Raw genomic sequence first — 17,226 nt, forward strand, 5'->3', positions numbered from 1 at the left:
TTACTTCGTATGGCTGTCTCCTAATTTGCTATCGCAATCGATGCTTCGCCTTTTGGAAGAAACTGCGACTTTTTTCGATTGTCGTCAATTAACTTCGTCATCCCCGGCATCGCCACTGCCACAGTGTGAAGTAAAGGTTCCTGGCAACCGCATCCACTGAGATTTCAACCCATGCCAGTGAAGCCATGTGCATTTGGGAGTCGAGCACGCTAGCCACTCATGGCTGATTAAATGTTTGATTTGCACCAAGAAGGAAATAAAAGAAAGACAACAACAACAAAAGAGGAAGCTACTGCACAGCGTTAATTGCCTACTGCACAGTGTTAGGCAATTAAAGCGAAGCATTATGCTCCACATAGACTCTAAGAGCAGCGACAGCTGTGCGTTTATTTCGGAGGTCTGAACGAGCCGTACTGTAGTGTACGAGGATTATATTATGTGCGCATCGCTGAAAATTGCTCTTGGCATGACGGCGGTAGGTTTGCAGGCAGTTAAACGTTGTCGTATTTGTGGAAACAGCGTCGGTGGCAGAATGGAAGCGTACATGAAAATTATGATTAAGACCCTCGAACAAGGTGCATAGAAACAATAGACGGGATTGGTGAAAAACAGCGTCTAAAGCATCGACCACCTCAGCGCCAACAGTGACGACGCAGCGACAACACCACATTGTTTACAATATAGCTCACAGAATTTCCAGCCGCCAAGTGCTCTACGTAGGAACACTGCAATTGTAGAGAGAAATGAAAACTCTCAAACTTCGTAGGCTATTTCCGCTCCTTCGTTGCGTTATTGCACTCGTGACAACAGTTGCAGCATGATTCTTTGCCACAACGTTGGTTAATTCCCAAGCAGAAATTTTAAAACATCTCATCGAGCCTAAAAAGCATGCAGCCTTTAACATATCACCTGTTTCTTCACCTGCCGCCTAAATAATTGTTCGAAAAAAAAGGCGGATTTAGACATTATATAAGGAGACCAAATTTGAGGATTATCTTGAATGACATACTGCAGTGACTTTGGGCAGGTAGGTGCTTGGACTTTGTTCTGCTGAACAATGAGAACAAAGAAATGTGACCGGTTTACACAAACCGAACGAAAATAAATAATATTAGACCGCGAGTATCCTAATCAAATATATTGTTACGGAGCTCCGTCACAATATCTAAAAGCGAGATGTAGAACCAGCTCAAGAAATACAAAGAGCATGTCTTCTGTGAAGCTGTCGGGAACAAAACGCTCCATAAAACAACGCATTTTAACTGCATAAATACCTCTGCCCTGAGGCAGAGGTATCATGAGAGTGGTAAGGTCTGTCAAAGCGTGCAATTCGAAGTACACAACATGCATCAACTGTGTTACACAAACAAAGGAAGTTACGTGCATTCCAAAGAGCAAGTAAGAACTTCTTTAACTAATCCACACTACCGTTTCTGTACTATCACATAACTATTTTACTGTTCAAATATTATAATACATAAGTCTGCTATTCAAATGGTTACTTTTAACTAACAAGCTTCTGATACGACCGCATTCCTCCCGTCTCAAAACGCACGTTGTAACCGTGGTGTTCTTGTCCATTTCCCCGTAATGGGTGAACACAGTAATGCGAGCAGTCAATACGATGGTGGCCTTGACTTTGGGGGAATGCTGCTGGCGCAGTATATGAGTTTACAGCCGAAGGAGTTACTGAAGTGGGCTGTCTTTTTTTGGGCACAGAGTTTTTTTTGCGTTATGTTTATGTAAGAAAGAAGAGGAAGTGTTTTGTACTGAAGAACGCTTTTTTTTTTTCGCCAATGATTTCATTGACGCCCCGTGTGGAGGGCCTGGCAGCCATCTGTTGAGTAATTTTTTCTGTATTTACTTGTGAAAGTTAAAATAAACATTTATTTGGAAAGCAGCGCTCGTGCCTTCTTTCTACTGTTAGTCGGCTTTTATTTTTCATTCAATCTGAATTATCGCTTATTTTCAGCTTGCCCGGGGGAATAGATATGTATTTAGGTAAAACGCAGGAGGCCATCCTCGAGTATAAATTGCAGTAGTGGTCCAGCGAATTCATCGTCTGTGAGCAAACGTCAATAACACTGTTCCATCCCTTCGTGGTTTGGAAGCCCTATAGATATTTTTCGGCTAGCTCTCGTTCGCGGACATAGCCACACGAAACGGTGACTGTCCAATGTAGAAGCTGGAACAACACACATTGAGCGGTTAATCGGGTCTTGAGGTGTTGGACCTGAAGGCTTGGTGACGGTAGGTGTGGGGCCACACCAGCCAATTTTTATCTCCTTTTGGAGTATTGTGCAGTCGCTTCTCGAAAAACAGATAAGAAAAAAAAACGCCATGACTGCCAAGGCTGTGTGGAAGTCGGTGATAAGCGTAGGTTTCTTTCATGTCTACTGACATGTGGTAACTTCACATCTTCTTCACTTATACGTAGCTGTGCGCTTTGCGCTGAATGCAAGCTCTGGTTCTATGTTGTTTACTTAACTTTGCTTACACTCGGCTGTCTTTGTTCCTGCATTCCTCACTTTCTGCCTTGTGTGTTTCACGTCTATTCGGGCCCCTACCCAGTGGCGCGTAACCGTTCCGGAGCCACTAGTCGAGAGTGTTCCCATGCCCGGTGGACCAAGTTGTTCTAAATTCGGCACCACAGCAGCACCCTCAAAGGAGCAGGGGGGGGGGATGCGAAATAAAGAAAGGCTTCGATTTCATGAAGCGTTTTATTTGCGCTCGCTGTCGAACGCAGAACGGTGAGTGAATAATTGATTTCTCCGCGCAGGCCGAGCTAGTTCGCAGCAAGGGTTACCCGGCCGAGGAGCACGCGACTGTCACCGAGGATGGCTACGTGCTCAGCCTGCAACGCGTGCCGAGAGGTGCAGGACAAAGGCCCGGCGCGCTCACGGGGCCACCGGTCCTCCTCGTCCACGGGCTGCTCTCTTCCGCAGCCGTGTGGGTCCTCAACTACCCGCACCAGAGTCTCGGTCAGAGAACTCCTCGATTATCTGTTCACTCAGATGGTCGGCTAGTAAGGACGTTGAGTGGAAGACGAAATAGATTATAGGAGCAGCTGAAAGTGGGAATATAAATTGCTATGCGAAGGAAGTGGCTGGAAAACTTGGTACGTGTTGATTGAGAGAAAATAAATGGCAAACTGGAGCCGAAAAAGTACGAACCCAAATAAGACAACAGGGAGGGCGGTCACTTACAATCAGTTTTTTTTTAAATCCTGGAATGTGCAATAATACATTACCATTCGGACATGAGCAGATACGATCGTGAATGGTCGGAATAGGTATAATTGAATCTGTCGTCTAATCGAACAATACTCGCTTTTTTTTATATGAACAAATATGTGTCACTAATGCATTGTGGGCCACTTAATCAACAATGAAGTCTCATTCGACGAAGTTTTCCACAATATATTAGTGACACATCTGTTAATATAAGAAAAAGCGAGTATTGTTTGATTAGAAGACAGATTGACTGCTACGTATGCTGACCATTCACAGTCGTATCTTCGTACGTCCGAATGGTAAGTATTAACGCGTATTCCAGAATAGTAAAAAGAAAACTGATTGTAAGGGACCGCCGTCCCTGTTGTTTTTCTCGCGTTCGTATACCTTTTTGCGAGCTAGTTTGTACCTATTCAAGAAATATGTAGGTTTGGCGTAGGCTGTACATGGCGCACAGACAACGGTTGACAGAAGCACTCTAGGTCATGTTGAGTCGACGTGACACTGACGTTGGCAGTGTTTGTAGGCTCTCATACTGAAGAAATAATTCAACGAATAATGACATTAACTAAGTAGAAGCTCGTCGGAGTGAGTGGAAGAAAGATGTACGTGCGCGCGTTATGTCGAAGCTTGAGAAGTTTTCTGTACATAACAACGGGGCATAGTTTTGTCCTCGGTGACAACAAAACTTTTGCTTCGCCTTTCTTGGCACTATTGCGGTTGAAATTGTGTAATAGCTAACTATAGGCAATGTTTAAGAAGTATGCTTGTGTGGTAAAGGAAAAGCGTTAATAAAATTATAGTGTTGGTTATGCTTTGGAACATATCAAACAATTGCCTGAATTCTGTTAATTGCATAATTAGTGAAGATTACCTATATTTTGCAGCCCCTAATGTTCGGAGAAAATATTCCATTGAGAAATTTGTCAAGTGTATTGAAGCGACAGATTCAGAAGCATTAAATTCCTTAGCTATCAGCGCTGTGAACGTTTTCACCGCATGTATATATTTCGCTCGCGCAAAAACGCAATCAATTTGATCACGCGCTCGGCGTCTGAAAATGCGACACTGCAGTGACGCAGGCGTCCGTTTCCGAATTCGCGCCAGTGATTGGTTTTGTTCGTTGCCGTTCCGGAAGCAACGGGCGCGGCCGTTCGTAATATATGGCTTCCACGGATGTGCTACGTTGACAAACCAGCGCGGTGAGCAGCTGGTTTGTCACGTACCAGCGCGGTGGCGTCACGTGAGAGCTGTCCATAGCGAGAAGTAGACTGGAGAACCAGAAGTCGTTGCTCTCCTGTCCATTTAATTGGTAGCTTTACGATTTCTTATGCGCACTTTTTTTAAGAACCAGAAGCACCTGAGCATGTTCCACCTACTGTCACAAACCATTCCCGACAAAGCATCACCCCACACGAAACTTTTCGTCTTCTTCACTGAACATTGTAGTCGCCGTCTCTATTCGTACACTTGTGCAGATTCAGAATACAGCCTTTCGACATTCTGAAGGCGGGTGGCCGAAACACGGAGAATGGAATAGAGATAACAGTAGTGGAAAAGCGTGGAAGAACTCTTAACAGCTGACGTCGTAAAATGACAAGTCAGGGTGTTTTTTTTTTGCATATTGCTGTGAGAGAAACATGACCGCCGAGTGGAACCAGGCAGCCAGCGCAGCACTGGCGAAGCTGGCTGGCTTATTTTGGGGCTCAGCTTAAGCGCGTAGTTCAAGCGTTCGAAGTGGTTACCAGTGAGTGACGCGAATTGCATGAGTCGACCCGCTTAACAGCTGCAAATGGCCGTTTAGGAGATGTGCCTGTGCAGGGAGACATCGGAATACTGCATTAACGCACTCTCACGCACTGCGGAACCGTTCTAGGCAACAGTGACGGGCAATGCGTCCAAATTTTTTACGCAGGATTCCTTCTTGCGGACGCCGGTTACGACGTGTGGCTGGGAAACTACCGCGGTACGCCTTACTCGAGGGGCCATCTAGAGTTCAGTGACAGTGACAGTCGCTACTGGGACTTTAGGTAAGTGCAATAAATCCTGTATGTACACTTCATCTGCGTGGAGGACATAAACACCACACGCGATGCAGTTGGTTACCTGCACTTCTATAGAGAGGCAGTCTCTCGAATCTGGTTGTTGAAATCTTGCTTTTGATATCCTGGATGCTACTTCGGTGACAGTGGGGGGTGAGGAGGGTCGCAGAAAGGCATAGTGCAACGTTCCGAGCCTTTCTTGGCATCCTTGTCCACAGATAGGGCTCTATACACAGATAGTCCACGCATGGTGCATCATGATCTGTGAGCGAGAGTTGCATTGCCATGTTAACATATAAAGCTAAAGACGCACTTTTAGAAAAAACTTTACTGATGAAATGGTGATGGAAGGCGCTGGGTTTGACGTGGCGTTTATGTTGTAAAACAAATACCGCAGTGGCGGGTTGGCTGAGAAAAAAAAAATCAGGACGCTTTTTCTTTGTACGCGGTGTTTCTGGCATTATTATGATATTTGGTCCATGAGATGATGCTGCATACCGGCGGCGCCGGCTACACCTGATCCTTTTTTTACTGCGTGAACTCATTGTGTCTTTCCTCCCCCTTTCTCTCTCTCACTCTCTCATCTTTCTATTCTCCCTTTCCCGCCATCCGGCATAGGGGCAGCCAACAGACTCACTTCTGGTTAACAATCCCTGCCCTTTCTTCTCTCCTCCGCCTTAACTGATAGGTTTTCACGAAACGATGCAAAAGTCGCAAAATCAAGAATGAGGACATTCTTTAGCAAACTGCGCGAATAGCGGCACGCAGAAAAGAGGCACACGGCACTGGCGCCTGTGTCGTGTGCCTCTTTACTGTGTCCCGTTATTCGCGCTGTTTGTTATATAATGTTTTCGTGCCAACAAGCCCGGCTATCCACTATTCTGAAGTTCAAGAATGAGGAAAAGAACGCACTGACATCAGATCTATAGTTTTGCATAAGCACAAGCGACATAATTACACAAGAACAACGATTTCCGAGCAGTTAATAAAATAATATAGTGCTTATCGAAATACAAATGACGTCCCTTGCTTGTGCTTCGTGCCAAACAAAATTTAGACATTCTGGCCGTCTCTATGTCGTGAGTAGTTCGATTCTAAAACGAGCGACTTCAGTGGACACGTTTATGAACTCTGTCACCTACAATTGAACCTGAGGGTAAAAAACAAATGATAACGGGATTTACGTCGACACAAGTGCATTTTGTTGCAATTTGGCGACATACGGCTAAGGAGAAATTCTGTCCAAATAAGCTACCATATCGTTATTACGAGGGGAAGTAACTAAAGTAAGTTTCGTTATTTTTTTTTCTGAAAGAGGAGATGGTAGACCAGGTAAAAAAAAAAAAGAAAACTATCGTCACACGAATCCGCGCCCGTTGCTGGTTCAACAACGGAAGGAGCGTCAGCGAAGCACAAGTCACGCATGCGCAGATAGCCGAAGGAGGGAGAGTAGCAGCAGACCGGCGTGCCCGCGGTAATTTGAGTACAAATCACGATGGCAGACAGACGTGCGCTGAGAACGGGGTCGCCAATGAAAGCGCGTGCTGTTATCTAAGCAATGCTGTATAAGCAATGCTGAAGGGGAGCAGGCTGTGCGATAATGATTTGCATCGCAGGGCACCGAGCTTTAACACTTCTGCAATCTGTTTGCACGCTACAACAAATGTCTCAATATCGGTGGCGACAATGTGGGAAATTAGTGCAATGTTAACTGGAAGCTGCAAGGTGCACGGCTTATCATACCACGGTGTATTTCTCTTTTGGGCAATGAAATTTCCGCGTGAAAATAAATGGCGAAACTTACTTTCGGAACGTCCCTCGTACAAGTGGCGTGTAATTCACGACACTATAACATTGACAAACGTTGATAATAAGCCCCTCCTCTCAGTAATGGCTTAACAGTAATCAGCAAATAACCAACGGTCATTTCTTGTAGAGAAATTATGCACATCTCTCGCAGCGTGCGAATCAACCTCTAGGAAGAATTTTGTGGGTGGATGGCCATCTATAGTCGGGTACAGCTTAAGTCTGCAGTGAAGCTCCACGCATGTCCTCATAACCGCCAGCCTCTGTTCCTCCGCAAGGGTGCAAATAGTTCATACTTCAAGCTTTCTCTGTTACCTAAATAAGGCGGTAACCGCAAAAATAAAATTATAAACGCGCAATTTTATACGCTTTCACTCGTCTATTATAGGGGAACGGTGAAAGCCTAATTCTTTATCGAACTGAAATAATGCGCTTGTTTCGCTGCAACTATTCACTGTCAAGTTTCACTTCAGTTGGCAGTGAAGTTTCGTGAGTAAAACGGACTCAGCAGTGAACTGTACCGCGGACTTTTGAAGAGTGAAATGCTCAGACTCTACAGACTTTGTCCGTGCTAGTTGCGCACCTCATCGCTTCCGCCGATGAAAAGACTCTTTAAGAACCGCAGACGCTCCGGAGGTATCAAGTACGACGCCATATTTAAAGCGTCTCATGACGACTTCGTTTGCTTCCATTATTGGTTAGCGGAGTAACACAACCCCGCACGGTTCGTGTGCCTCGGTTGCCAGCTGCTGTTTCTTTCTTTATGTTGTATCCTACTAAAGGATGTGTTTAGACTGCACCACGCGTCCACGCAAGGCAATCATTTGTGTGTGCGACGCGAGTGTGTGCGACGAGGTAACGGCGAAAAGGCGGAGCAACCACGACGCCGACCACATGGACGTGATGACGACGAAGATGGCGTGTCGATGAGTGCGACGATGATGGCATGAAGTTAGTTCAGTGCACCGCTATATACTTCCGCGCCCCACACCCGCGCCACCGTTTGCCGTCTCGAAGCCGTGCGTAAGAGTCGAGGGTGCTCTAGTGCTCTCGCTTTTAAAACCGGATTGCTCTCCTGCAGCGCAAAGCACGCGCACAACGTGTCAAAGTGCTAGCCGACACGATTTAGCTGCTTATTTACTACGAGCGCGCTTGGGGGTACAAAGCGACAGCAAGCAAGGGACGTTTTAAACTATGCAGACACAAACGTCTGCAATTGTCAAATGCTAGCTAAACAGTTTACAAACTGGTCGCGTTCTTCGGCGCTTACAATCGGGGCGGGAATACGGTTCCACTCTTTGACTGTGCGTATTATGAGACTGCGCAAAAGCATTAGTTCTGCAGAGTGGAATTCTAACTTTGCAAGAACCATCTACTCGGTGTGAAATGTAATCGGAAGAAGCGACGAGTTCATTGCCAGGCGCAGGGGATAACACATTTTATGAAATGTTCCTAAACAAAAGGCCTTGCGGCGAGATGAGAGGAGATGTAAGCTTAAAGCATGCATGCGTCTGTGCCGTCTGAGTATGTTGCTAAACAATAAAGAAAAACAGGACGTCAAGGTGTTTACACACATTCAAAACATGCGACAAATAATTCGCAGTAGTCACAAGCTGTGGAACTGTTGACATGCCTTCGGAAAAGTCATGTTGGGGACATGACAATGCTGTCCTATGAGGCAAAATTATTTGTCAATCAATTAGTTGATCCGACGGAAATGCGTCAGCATTACCGCTTTGCGAGTCTCGTTTGAACGCATCCACTTCTCCTATGAGCAGAAGACGTTGGCGTTCCGCCTCTGCGGCATTTTCCGCTCGGCTTTTAGCCGTCTCCGTTTGCCATTTGTGCCGCTTTACCTCCGCATCTGCCAAGTCGTAATTTGGTATCTGCATGACTCTTAGCTCGTTTCACTTCGGCTACTGCCTCACGCATAGCAGGGTGCACCTGGCGCTTAGCGCACTTCACTTCAGCCGGCCTCGCCTGGTAAGCGACGTTGGCATTGGCACTGACTTGGCCGTTGGCACTAACTTGGACGTTGGCACTCAGCTGCAATAACTTTTTAAAGGCTTCGAACTTTCTCACTTCCTAGAAATATTTTCGCACCACACATGTTTTCGCCGCATTCGAAAATATCGGGACGAATTTTGTGCAATCACTTCATCTACTCGGTCAACTATGATGTGTTTCTAATAACAGAAATAACTGCCGCAGCAGACTGCTAAGGCATTGCACATGACGCGTCAAGTGAAACCCGTCAAGTGAAATGGGGTGGTAAAATTGCAGTGTTTGTTTGAAATACCTTGACCGTAGCAGATTCAAGTTTTAGCTTTCATCAGACTCAATTTATTGCCCTGCGGCTAAACACGCCGACCTTGTCGTTGATTCTGTTTGCTGTTTATCGTCCACCTTGTTAGAACGGACGAGTGTTCCCAGCCGAACTCGATCACGCACTCTTGACTCAGTCACATCAATATTACGTTTGCCTGATAAGCGACATCAATATCGACATCTTACGTCCTGTAATTAGCTTAGTTCCAGTTTACCTTAATACATTGTCGAAATGCGGACTGCAGACCACTGTTCTAAAAGCGATGCGTGAAGAATCCGGCCGGCCAACGGCATCCTGCATTCACCACATAAATATTGGCGCTCAAACTTTGGTCTTGTAATCAGCTGCTGGGAAAAAAACTTTTCGATCATTATCTCGTTTGCTGTTCTTTGACTTGGCAGCCTTGAGCATCTCCGCCCCGCACCTCCCCCTCCCCCGCAGCGTCCTCCAGTAAGAAAGAAGTTTCCATCTGTGACTCAAAAACCTTTTATACGCAAGTATCGAACTACGACTCGAAAGCTTTTTTTTAATGTCGCAGTTTCGCCCGGAACGCGAAGCATCGATTGCGATAGCAAATTTGTCGACAAATGTACGAATTAAGGAGAGTAGTTTCATCTGCCGTATAAACTTGCAAACATTCGCTTACTAACTAAATGAACAAGCGTGGTGTCACGCGCACACAAGAAAACATGAGTACATCTCGCTCGATTACCGCGCACACTCGCTGTCAAAACGCTGGAGTGGGAAACCGCTGCGGCAGCAATGAGCCAATTGACCTTCGTGCTGCCTCTCGCTTCAACGCGAACTAAGCGGCGAGAACGCAGCGTGCACGAAGCTACCAGCACTCGGTGCGCCTGGACTCCGTACTCCTCCCTGTGCCTTGTGCGCGACGGAAGACGGCGCGCTTCCTCCTCGCTTTCCTCATTTGAGTGCGCGAGATTGAGCCAGCATCCTCCGCTCAGCCTCACACTTAAGGATACGGCGCGGGTCGATGATGTTATCGCCCTTAGACTTTATAGGGAACATCACGGAAACGTCGACGGCGGCGGCAGAAATGCACCTGGAGTGTCCATATAAATGATATCGCAATAAAAATGTTGCACCAGTCGATATCTACGACAGGTTTGCTGGTCTTTTACACCAGCGTAAAAAGGCGACCACACGCACCGTACTCATCAAACAATGTAACAAGAAAAACAAATGAAGTCAGAAATTCTGGCTGCATTAAAAGAAAAGGACGTTCTTTAGGCAAAAACTACAGGTTATCCGGCTTCTGAAGCGATGCGGTCTAAATTCAAAGAAGCAAGAAATAGGGCAAATGCGATGATTCTCCGCGCAAAGCGAATGCATTTACAGTATGCATTTAAGTCCACTCGGGGAGACACCAAAAAAAGATGGTATTTAATAAACAACCTTAGAGACACGAATAAGCATGGTAATCGTGAATGTGATTCCACTTGTTTTGGTACGGATGATAGTATACTCTCGCTAGTAATTCCAACACTTTATTCCTTCGTGTGTCGGATAATGCATCACCGCTTCCACCGTCGTGTACTTTGCATAATAGTACATTAGAGTCTGCGCACTCACCTTTGCTAACTGAAGACTAACATAGGTCACTTATCTTTAGATTAAAGTGTAGAAAGCCACAAGGTATTGATGGTATTTATGTAAATGGCCTCCGCGCCATCTTTCGTACCATCAAACATGTTTGTTCTCGCTTTTTACCAATATTATTTCCAGTAGTGCAATCCCTCTAAATATTAAAACTGATGTGCTTATTCCACTTTTTAAGAGAGGAGTAAATAGTACAACATAACACTATTGCCCAATCTTGGTGTTGCCCTGCTTAGCTCAAGTATTAGGAAAACATTTTTTGCTGCCAATGAGAAGTTTCTTGGATAAACACGGAATTTTATCTCCTTCCCATTACAGTTTCATTCAAGATCTTCAAGCGCTTCATGAAGATCTCTCTGATGTGTTGAGCTTATCATTCGAGCGTAATCAGGTTCTGTGCTCAATCCTTAACGTCAGCAAGACATTCGACAACGTGACTCGTGGCATTTCGTTAATCAAGCTTTCATGTGAACTTTTCATGGCACATTGTTGACGCTCCCGAAAAGCTTTTCGTACCACAGCCACCAGCATGTTTCTTCACTCGAGCCGGCAAAGAACAATTTCTTGTTAATAAAGTTCGGTGTCTCCCATGGCTCCATAGTCGGAGCACTGTGATATGTTCATGTGAATGACCTTGCTGGTATGGTTACTGTTAGATTGTGTCAGTACGGAGATGGTACTGCCATTATAGATCAGAAAACTAACTATATGCGTGCTGTTACTTCCCCACAGGCAGCGACGATGAAGGCTATGAACTGGTTCTCTGTTAATTTAGTCATTTATTAGGCGTAAGGCAAAACTAATTTGTTTTCAGGGTCTTCTGAAAACTAGCCATTGATTATCCGTTTGTTCTACACAGCTCGCAGTGTTCTCTATGTCTGCGTAAACCTTTAAATTAAGTTATTTCTCTAAAATGCCTCGGCTTGTACTTCGACAGTGATTGTTCCTGGAACTCCCATTTAGGCTATGTATGTAAACGGCTTACTGCGCTATCATGCGTGTTGTACAGTATGATATATTATATCCCCCGCTCTGTTCGAAAAGTTGTAGAAGATTTGGGCTATAGTGTATTTAGGTACAATATAACAGTATATGGTGATTGCGCAGTTCGTTGGTACACTACGGTTAACCCTAATGTTCACTCCATCTTAAAAGAAAAAACAAGACATCAGCTATGAATGTCCTTTCTTTTCGTGGAGATTTTTTACGATTTCACGGAAATTTTGTGCACAACGGCTTCGTGAAGATGCAAGGATTCTGTGGACACTTTCCTGGACACTGCGAGTGTTTATCTCCACCTCCTACAGCAGTTTTACCATCGTCGCTCGGCCGCCGCCTCGCTAGCCCTAACGAGGGGAGCCTCTAATCCGACGTGGCGATTGCACGCTAGCGCGGCGCTGCTTCTGGCACGTTCCTCTCTCTTCCACGTCGTCGCCGCCACCGCTTGGGCGGCAATTTTTGTGCTCAGATATGGAATACCAAGTGGCCCGGGAGGACGTTGCCCTGAAGGAAATCACCCCGGATCAAGGCTGGCAGAGTGCCATGTGCCAAGCAACAAGAAACGAGGCGCCCTCACCTGGACAGGCGTTGTCCCGGGAAGAAGAAATGACACCACATCACAGGTAAGGTCGGGCTAGCTCCCAGAGCACGACACACACACTAACACCTCCGAGATAGCGTTACCTAAACGAGAAAACGCTTCTATGAAAGAAACAATCCTCAAACTTATGGCCGCCATTGCCGAACTACAAAAGGACAGGGGCGCGGGCGCAGCCCTTATGCCCGCCGCCGAGAGCGCCGCCAAGGCAGTAGCCCCGTCACCACCGCCGCATCCTGTTAGGGCTGGTAGCGCGGCGGCGAGAGCGCACTCAAGAAACGCGCCGTCACTCGCGCCCTGCCAGAACTAGAACCCGAGTTAGGCGAGATTAAAAGTGCGTTGTCGGCAAATAAAGAGAGCCTCCACTTTCTCGGAGAGAATATGGCCCACGTACAGTCCACTCTGACGGCCCACGGTAATCGGTGGCGCACAGTCGAACATTATCTCGAAAACATCGTAGCCTCCGCCATTGCTGCTGGTAAGCCGGCCTCGCCACAACACCGCGCGCCCAATCCACCCCCACACGCGACCCCCACAACCATAGATGGCCAGGCCAGATGAAGTGTTCCGCATCTGGCATTGAAACTGCAGCAGTTTCACTGCGCGGAAAACCACCCTGCAGCAATACTTACGCAGCCATAATGCCGAGCCCCACGTAATCCTACTGCAAGAAACTCTCACACACACCGTCACGTTCATCGATTACCAGTGGTTACCCGGCCTTGCGGGATGACGTGGTACCGCCACGTTATTCTCCATAAAGCTCACCTGCCTCGCGCACGACCTCGGCACGTCCGAGGTGGACAACGTGAAGACTGAGATTCTCCCAAGCGACGCGTCCCGACAAAGTGTGTACATCCTCTGCATGTACAGCAGCGCCAGACAAGTCAACGTTCCCGACGCCTATTCCAGAGAGCCATCCGTCTTGCAGGCTCAAACCCGGTCTTGATAGCTGGCGACTTTAACGCTGCGCATCGCACCTGGGGTTACGTGTATGGCACCCCCAAGGGTACAGCGCTGTGGCAGCATGCGAACGACTTGGATCTCACCCTAATGACGGACAAGGTGTTCCCTACCCGCATCGGCACGTCCACGCACAGAGACACCACCCCGGATCTTTGCTTCGTAAAGAACACAGTCGATGCCCGCTGGTTCAATCTTGTGGAGGATCTGGGCAGCGACCATCTCATACAGGCCGTGCACTTACCCACCATCGTCAGGAAGCCCAAGTAGTTCACGTGGGTCGACCGGGACCTCTTTCGCAAGACTCGCGCCTCACGACTCAGCTCAAGGCCGACGTCGGTAAGGCCACGCGAACATTCAGCACGAATACGCCAACCGAGAAGATGGACAGCCGCCTCGCCCACTTGCTCGAGGCCAGTCTCTACTGTCACGATTGAAGAGCCAGCGTCTCAACCGCGGGCTCCGCAAACGCATTGCAAAACTGAAGAAGAACGTAACGGAACACCGCAGCACCATATCCAAACAGCAGTGGGATGAGGTCTGTAACACGGTCGGCGGACAAGTCCGCAAGGGGAAAACGTGGAACCTCCTCAAACACCTGCTCTACGACACCAACACCTGCACGAACCAGCGCCACTCGCTCGCCAAAGTCGTTCACCAGGTCAAAAGCACTGCTTCGCCAGATAACATAGTCAAGACCGTTGTGCATAAGTACCTGCCGATACCCACAGGCCCACCGACCCTAGATCCCGAATAAACAGGTACCGACAACACCTTCCTCGACGCCAAATTTTCCGTCGAAGAGGTACGCCGGGCTCTCCACGAACTGAACGGCCGTTGCACCACAGGCCCTGATGGCATAACCAACAAGCTCCTGTGAAACGTAGACGACCCCTCGGTCGTGTACCTCCCAGGCGCCTTCAATGACGTGTGGGGCGGGGCGAGTTACCGGACGCCTGGAAACTCGCCCACACTATCCTCATTCCAAAACCGGGCAAGGTGCCTGTCGTCGATAACCTTCGCGCCATCTCGTCACGTCGTGCGTGAGTAAAGTGGCCGAGCATGACGTACTCAACAGAGTCGGTCGGTGTCTCGAAGACCAGGACTGTTTCACACACCACATAATCGGCTTCCGACCCGGACTCTCGACGCAGGATACGATGCTACTCCTGAAACACCAGATCATAGACGCCGGGGCCACTTGGGGCACCCGCACCATACTCGGCCTTGACCTGGAGAAGGCGTTGGACAACATCAAGCACTCGGCAATAGTTAAGGCGATCGCGGACGTAGAGCCGGGCGCCGGTTCTACGAGTTCGTACGCTCCTTTCTAACCTGTCGCAAGGCCGTGCTCCGTGCCGGAGACCTCACGTCGGAAGAAGTCGAGCTCGGACTGCATGGCACCCCCTAGGGCTTTGTCCTCTCGCCGACGCTGTTCAGCCTTGTGATGATCGGGCCCTCCGAACGCCTCTCAAAGATACAAAGCCTTAACCATAAGGCATACGAGGACGACATCACCATCTGGGGTTCCACGGGGTCGGACGACATTATTGAATCCGCCCTGCAGGAGGCAGTCGAAACCGCCGAGTCCTACATCGACCGCACGGGTCTCAAGGGCTCCTCCGCTAAATCGGAGCTGTTGTTGTATTGTCCAAAACGACAAGGCTAAGGGCCTATAAGGGTGGAAACCTCCGACCGAGCGCAACATCATCGTCTGCACCAGACGGTCGCCCAACCCCCAGGGTTGACTCCATCCCACTACTGGGAATGATAATCGAGGCGGGAGGATGAAACATCCAAACGGTCCACAAGCTGACGACTAAGGCGGACAACGCGATACGACTCGTACGCAGAGTGGCCAATCGTCACCACGGCCTCAAAGAAGACAATGTGCTGTGCCTGGTACACGCGTTCGTCCTACGTCACTTTACCTACGTCGGAGCAATGCACATGTAGAAACATTCGGAGCGAGACAAGCTCAATACACTCATCCGAAAGGTAGTGAAGCGGGCCCTTGGGCTCCCGATCACGACGCCGACGTATCGACTTGTGGAACTCGGGGTGCACAATACGCTCGAAGAGATCGCAGAGGCTCAGGAGAGAGCGCAGATGATACCACTGACAATGACCAAGACGGGCTATCACATCTTGCGCGAGCTCGGCTACTTCCTACCGAAAACCCAGGATCCACCGGAGTTTACGCCGATTCCTCGCGAGCTCCGCGACCTGATCACGATCGCACCCATTCCGCGAAACGTACATGCAGAACGCAATCGAGGCAGGCGCCTAGCCCGGGCGACCGCATTCCACAAACACATAAACAAGAAAGCAGACGAGGTCGCTTTTGTGGACGCCGCCGCCTACCGATGCAACCGAGCCTTTGCCGCGGTAGCGGTCTCGTCCTCGCAGCGGACCCTAAACGTCGCTGCGGTACTCACACGCGACCCCGAGGTGGCGCAGCAAGTGGCCATAGCCCTGGCAATGCTCGACGACAAGCGCAAGACAAGCAGCGACTCACACACACACTCGAGACCGGCCATCAAAGCGTGCGAGAGATCAGTCGTCTCCGACCAGGCGTTACGCGTCCTCCGCGGCACTGATCCGAGCAACCTGAAGCACTACACCGTCATCTGGTTTCCCGCCCACCTGCGTCGGCTCCCGGGCGCCCGCCCAACCTCAACGAGCCAGCCCACGACGCTGAGCGCGCGCTTACCGACCTCGCCGTCACACCCGGGCAACCGCGTCTCGGTGAGTTGGAGGCGACCAGGGACGCCCCAGTAACGTACAACGAAGCCACTTGGCACTTTTGCTTGGGACGATGTCTCTTTGCACCACCGGACCCCAAACGAAACAGGCCGCAGGCGCTAACGCTAGGCTTGTTACAAACACCATACCTATCCCAAGCCCGCTACATTAAATATCATCTACCCGGACGTCTACCCCGACGATGCATGCCCCTCGTGCGGGGTCACGGCGACACTCGCACACGTGCTCTGGGAGTGCAGAAACGCTCCGCCCGACTCTACCTACGACAACTGGGAGAAGACCCTACGAAGCCAGCTCCTACAGTGCCAGCAATGGGCCGTCCAGCAGGCACGCGCAGGGGCCGCCAGGTACTTCCTGCCGGTCCCTGCGTGGGAGACGCCCACTGCGCGCTGATGTGCGTCCTGCAGGACCTTTATTAAAGTTTGTTCAATCCAATCAGCTGTGAATCAAACCTTAGTGTCAAAAGTGACATTTTCAATACCTTATTTATGCCGGACTTTAATCACCTACTAAGGAAAACATTTGTCTGTAGACTTTTATGGGAAAGTAACTGCAAGGTCAAGTACCTTTCTTCACGTTGTTTGCAGCCTGAGGATCCTCACCGCGCTCCCAGATGTTGCAGAATATATGACAAGCGAGTAGCAGACTATGTTCCTGTAAATTTTAATAAGTTACCTCAAAATACCCTGCGCGTTTAAACTAAATACAATAGGCACTCAAGCAAACTGACTATTAGTCGCTACAGAGAAGTGCTCATTCTTTCGGTGCTTTACTTTGGTTAGATATCTTTCCTTTTCTTTCTTTACGTTTTTCTATATTGACTATTCAAATTTGAAAACTGCGTTAATTGCAATTACTGTCGGTTCTGTCTGC

General features: G+C 48.5%; 1 protein-coding gene across 1 annotated transcript in view; it reads left to right on the forward strand.

Annotated features, from left to right (window-relative positions):
- The first annotated feature begins 2,340 nt into the window (after window positions 1-2,340).
- The window catches only part of LOC142563430 (lipase member K-like), a 36,346-nt gene continuing 21,460 nt past the window's right edge, over window positions 2,341-17,226 (forward strand). The window contains exons 1-3 of the mRNA XM_075673984.1: window positions 2,341-2,376; window positions 2,780-2,981; window positions 5,149-5,263. Of these exons, the coding sequence (XP_075530099.1) occupies window positions 2,341-2,376; window positions 2,780-2,981; window positions 5,149-5,263 (353 nt within the window). The remainder of the gene's footprint in view (window positions 2,377-2,779; window positions 2,982-5,148; window positions 5,264-17,226) is intronic.

The sequence above is a fragment of the Dermacentor variabilis genome, chromosome 11 (assembly GCF_050947875.1).
Source record: "Dermacentor variabilis isolate Ectoservices chromosome 11, ASM5094787v1, whole genome shotgun sequence".
Classification (NCBI taxonomy): domain Eukaryota; kingdom Metazoa; phylum Arthropoda; class Arachnida; order Ixodida; family Ixodidae; genus Dermacentor; species Dermacentor variabilis.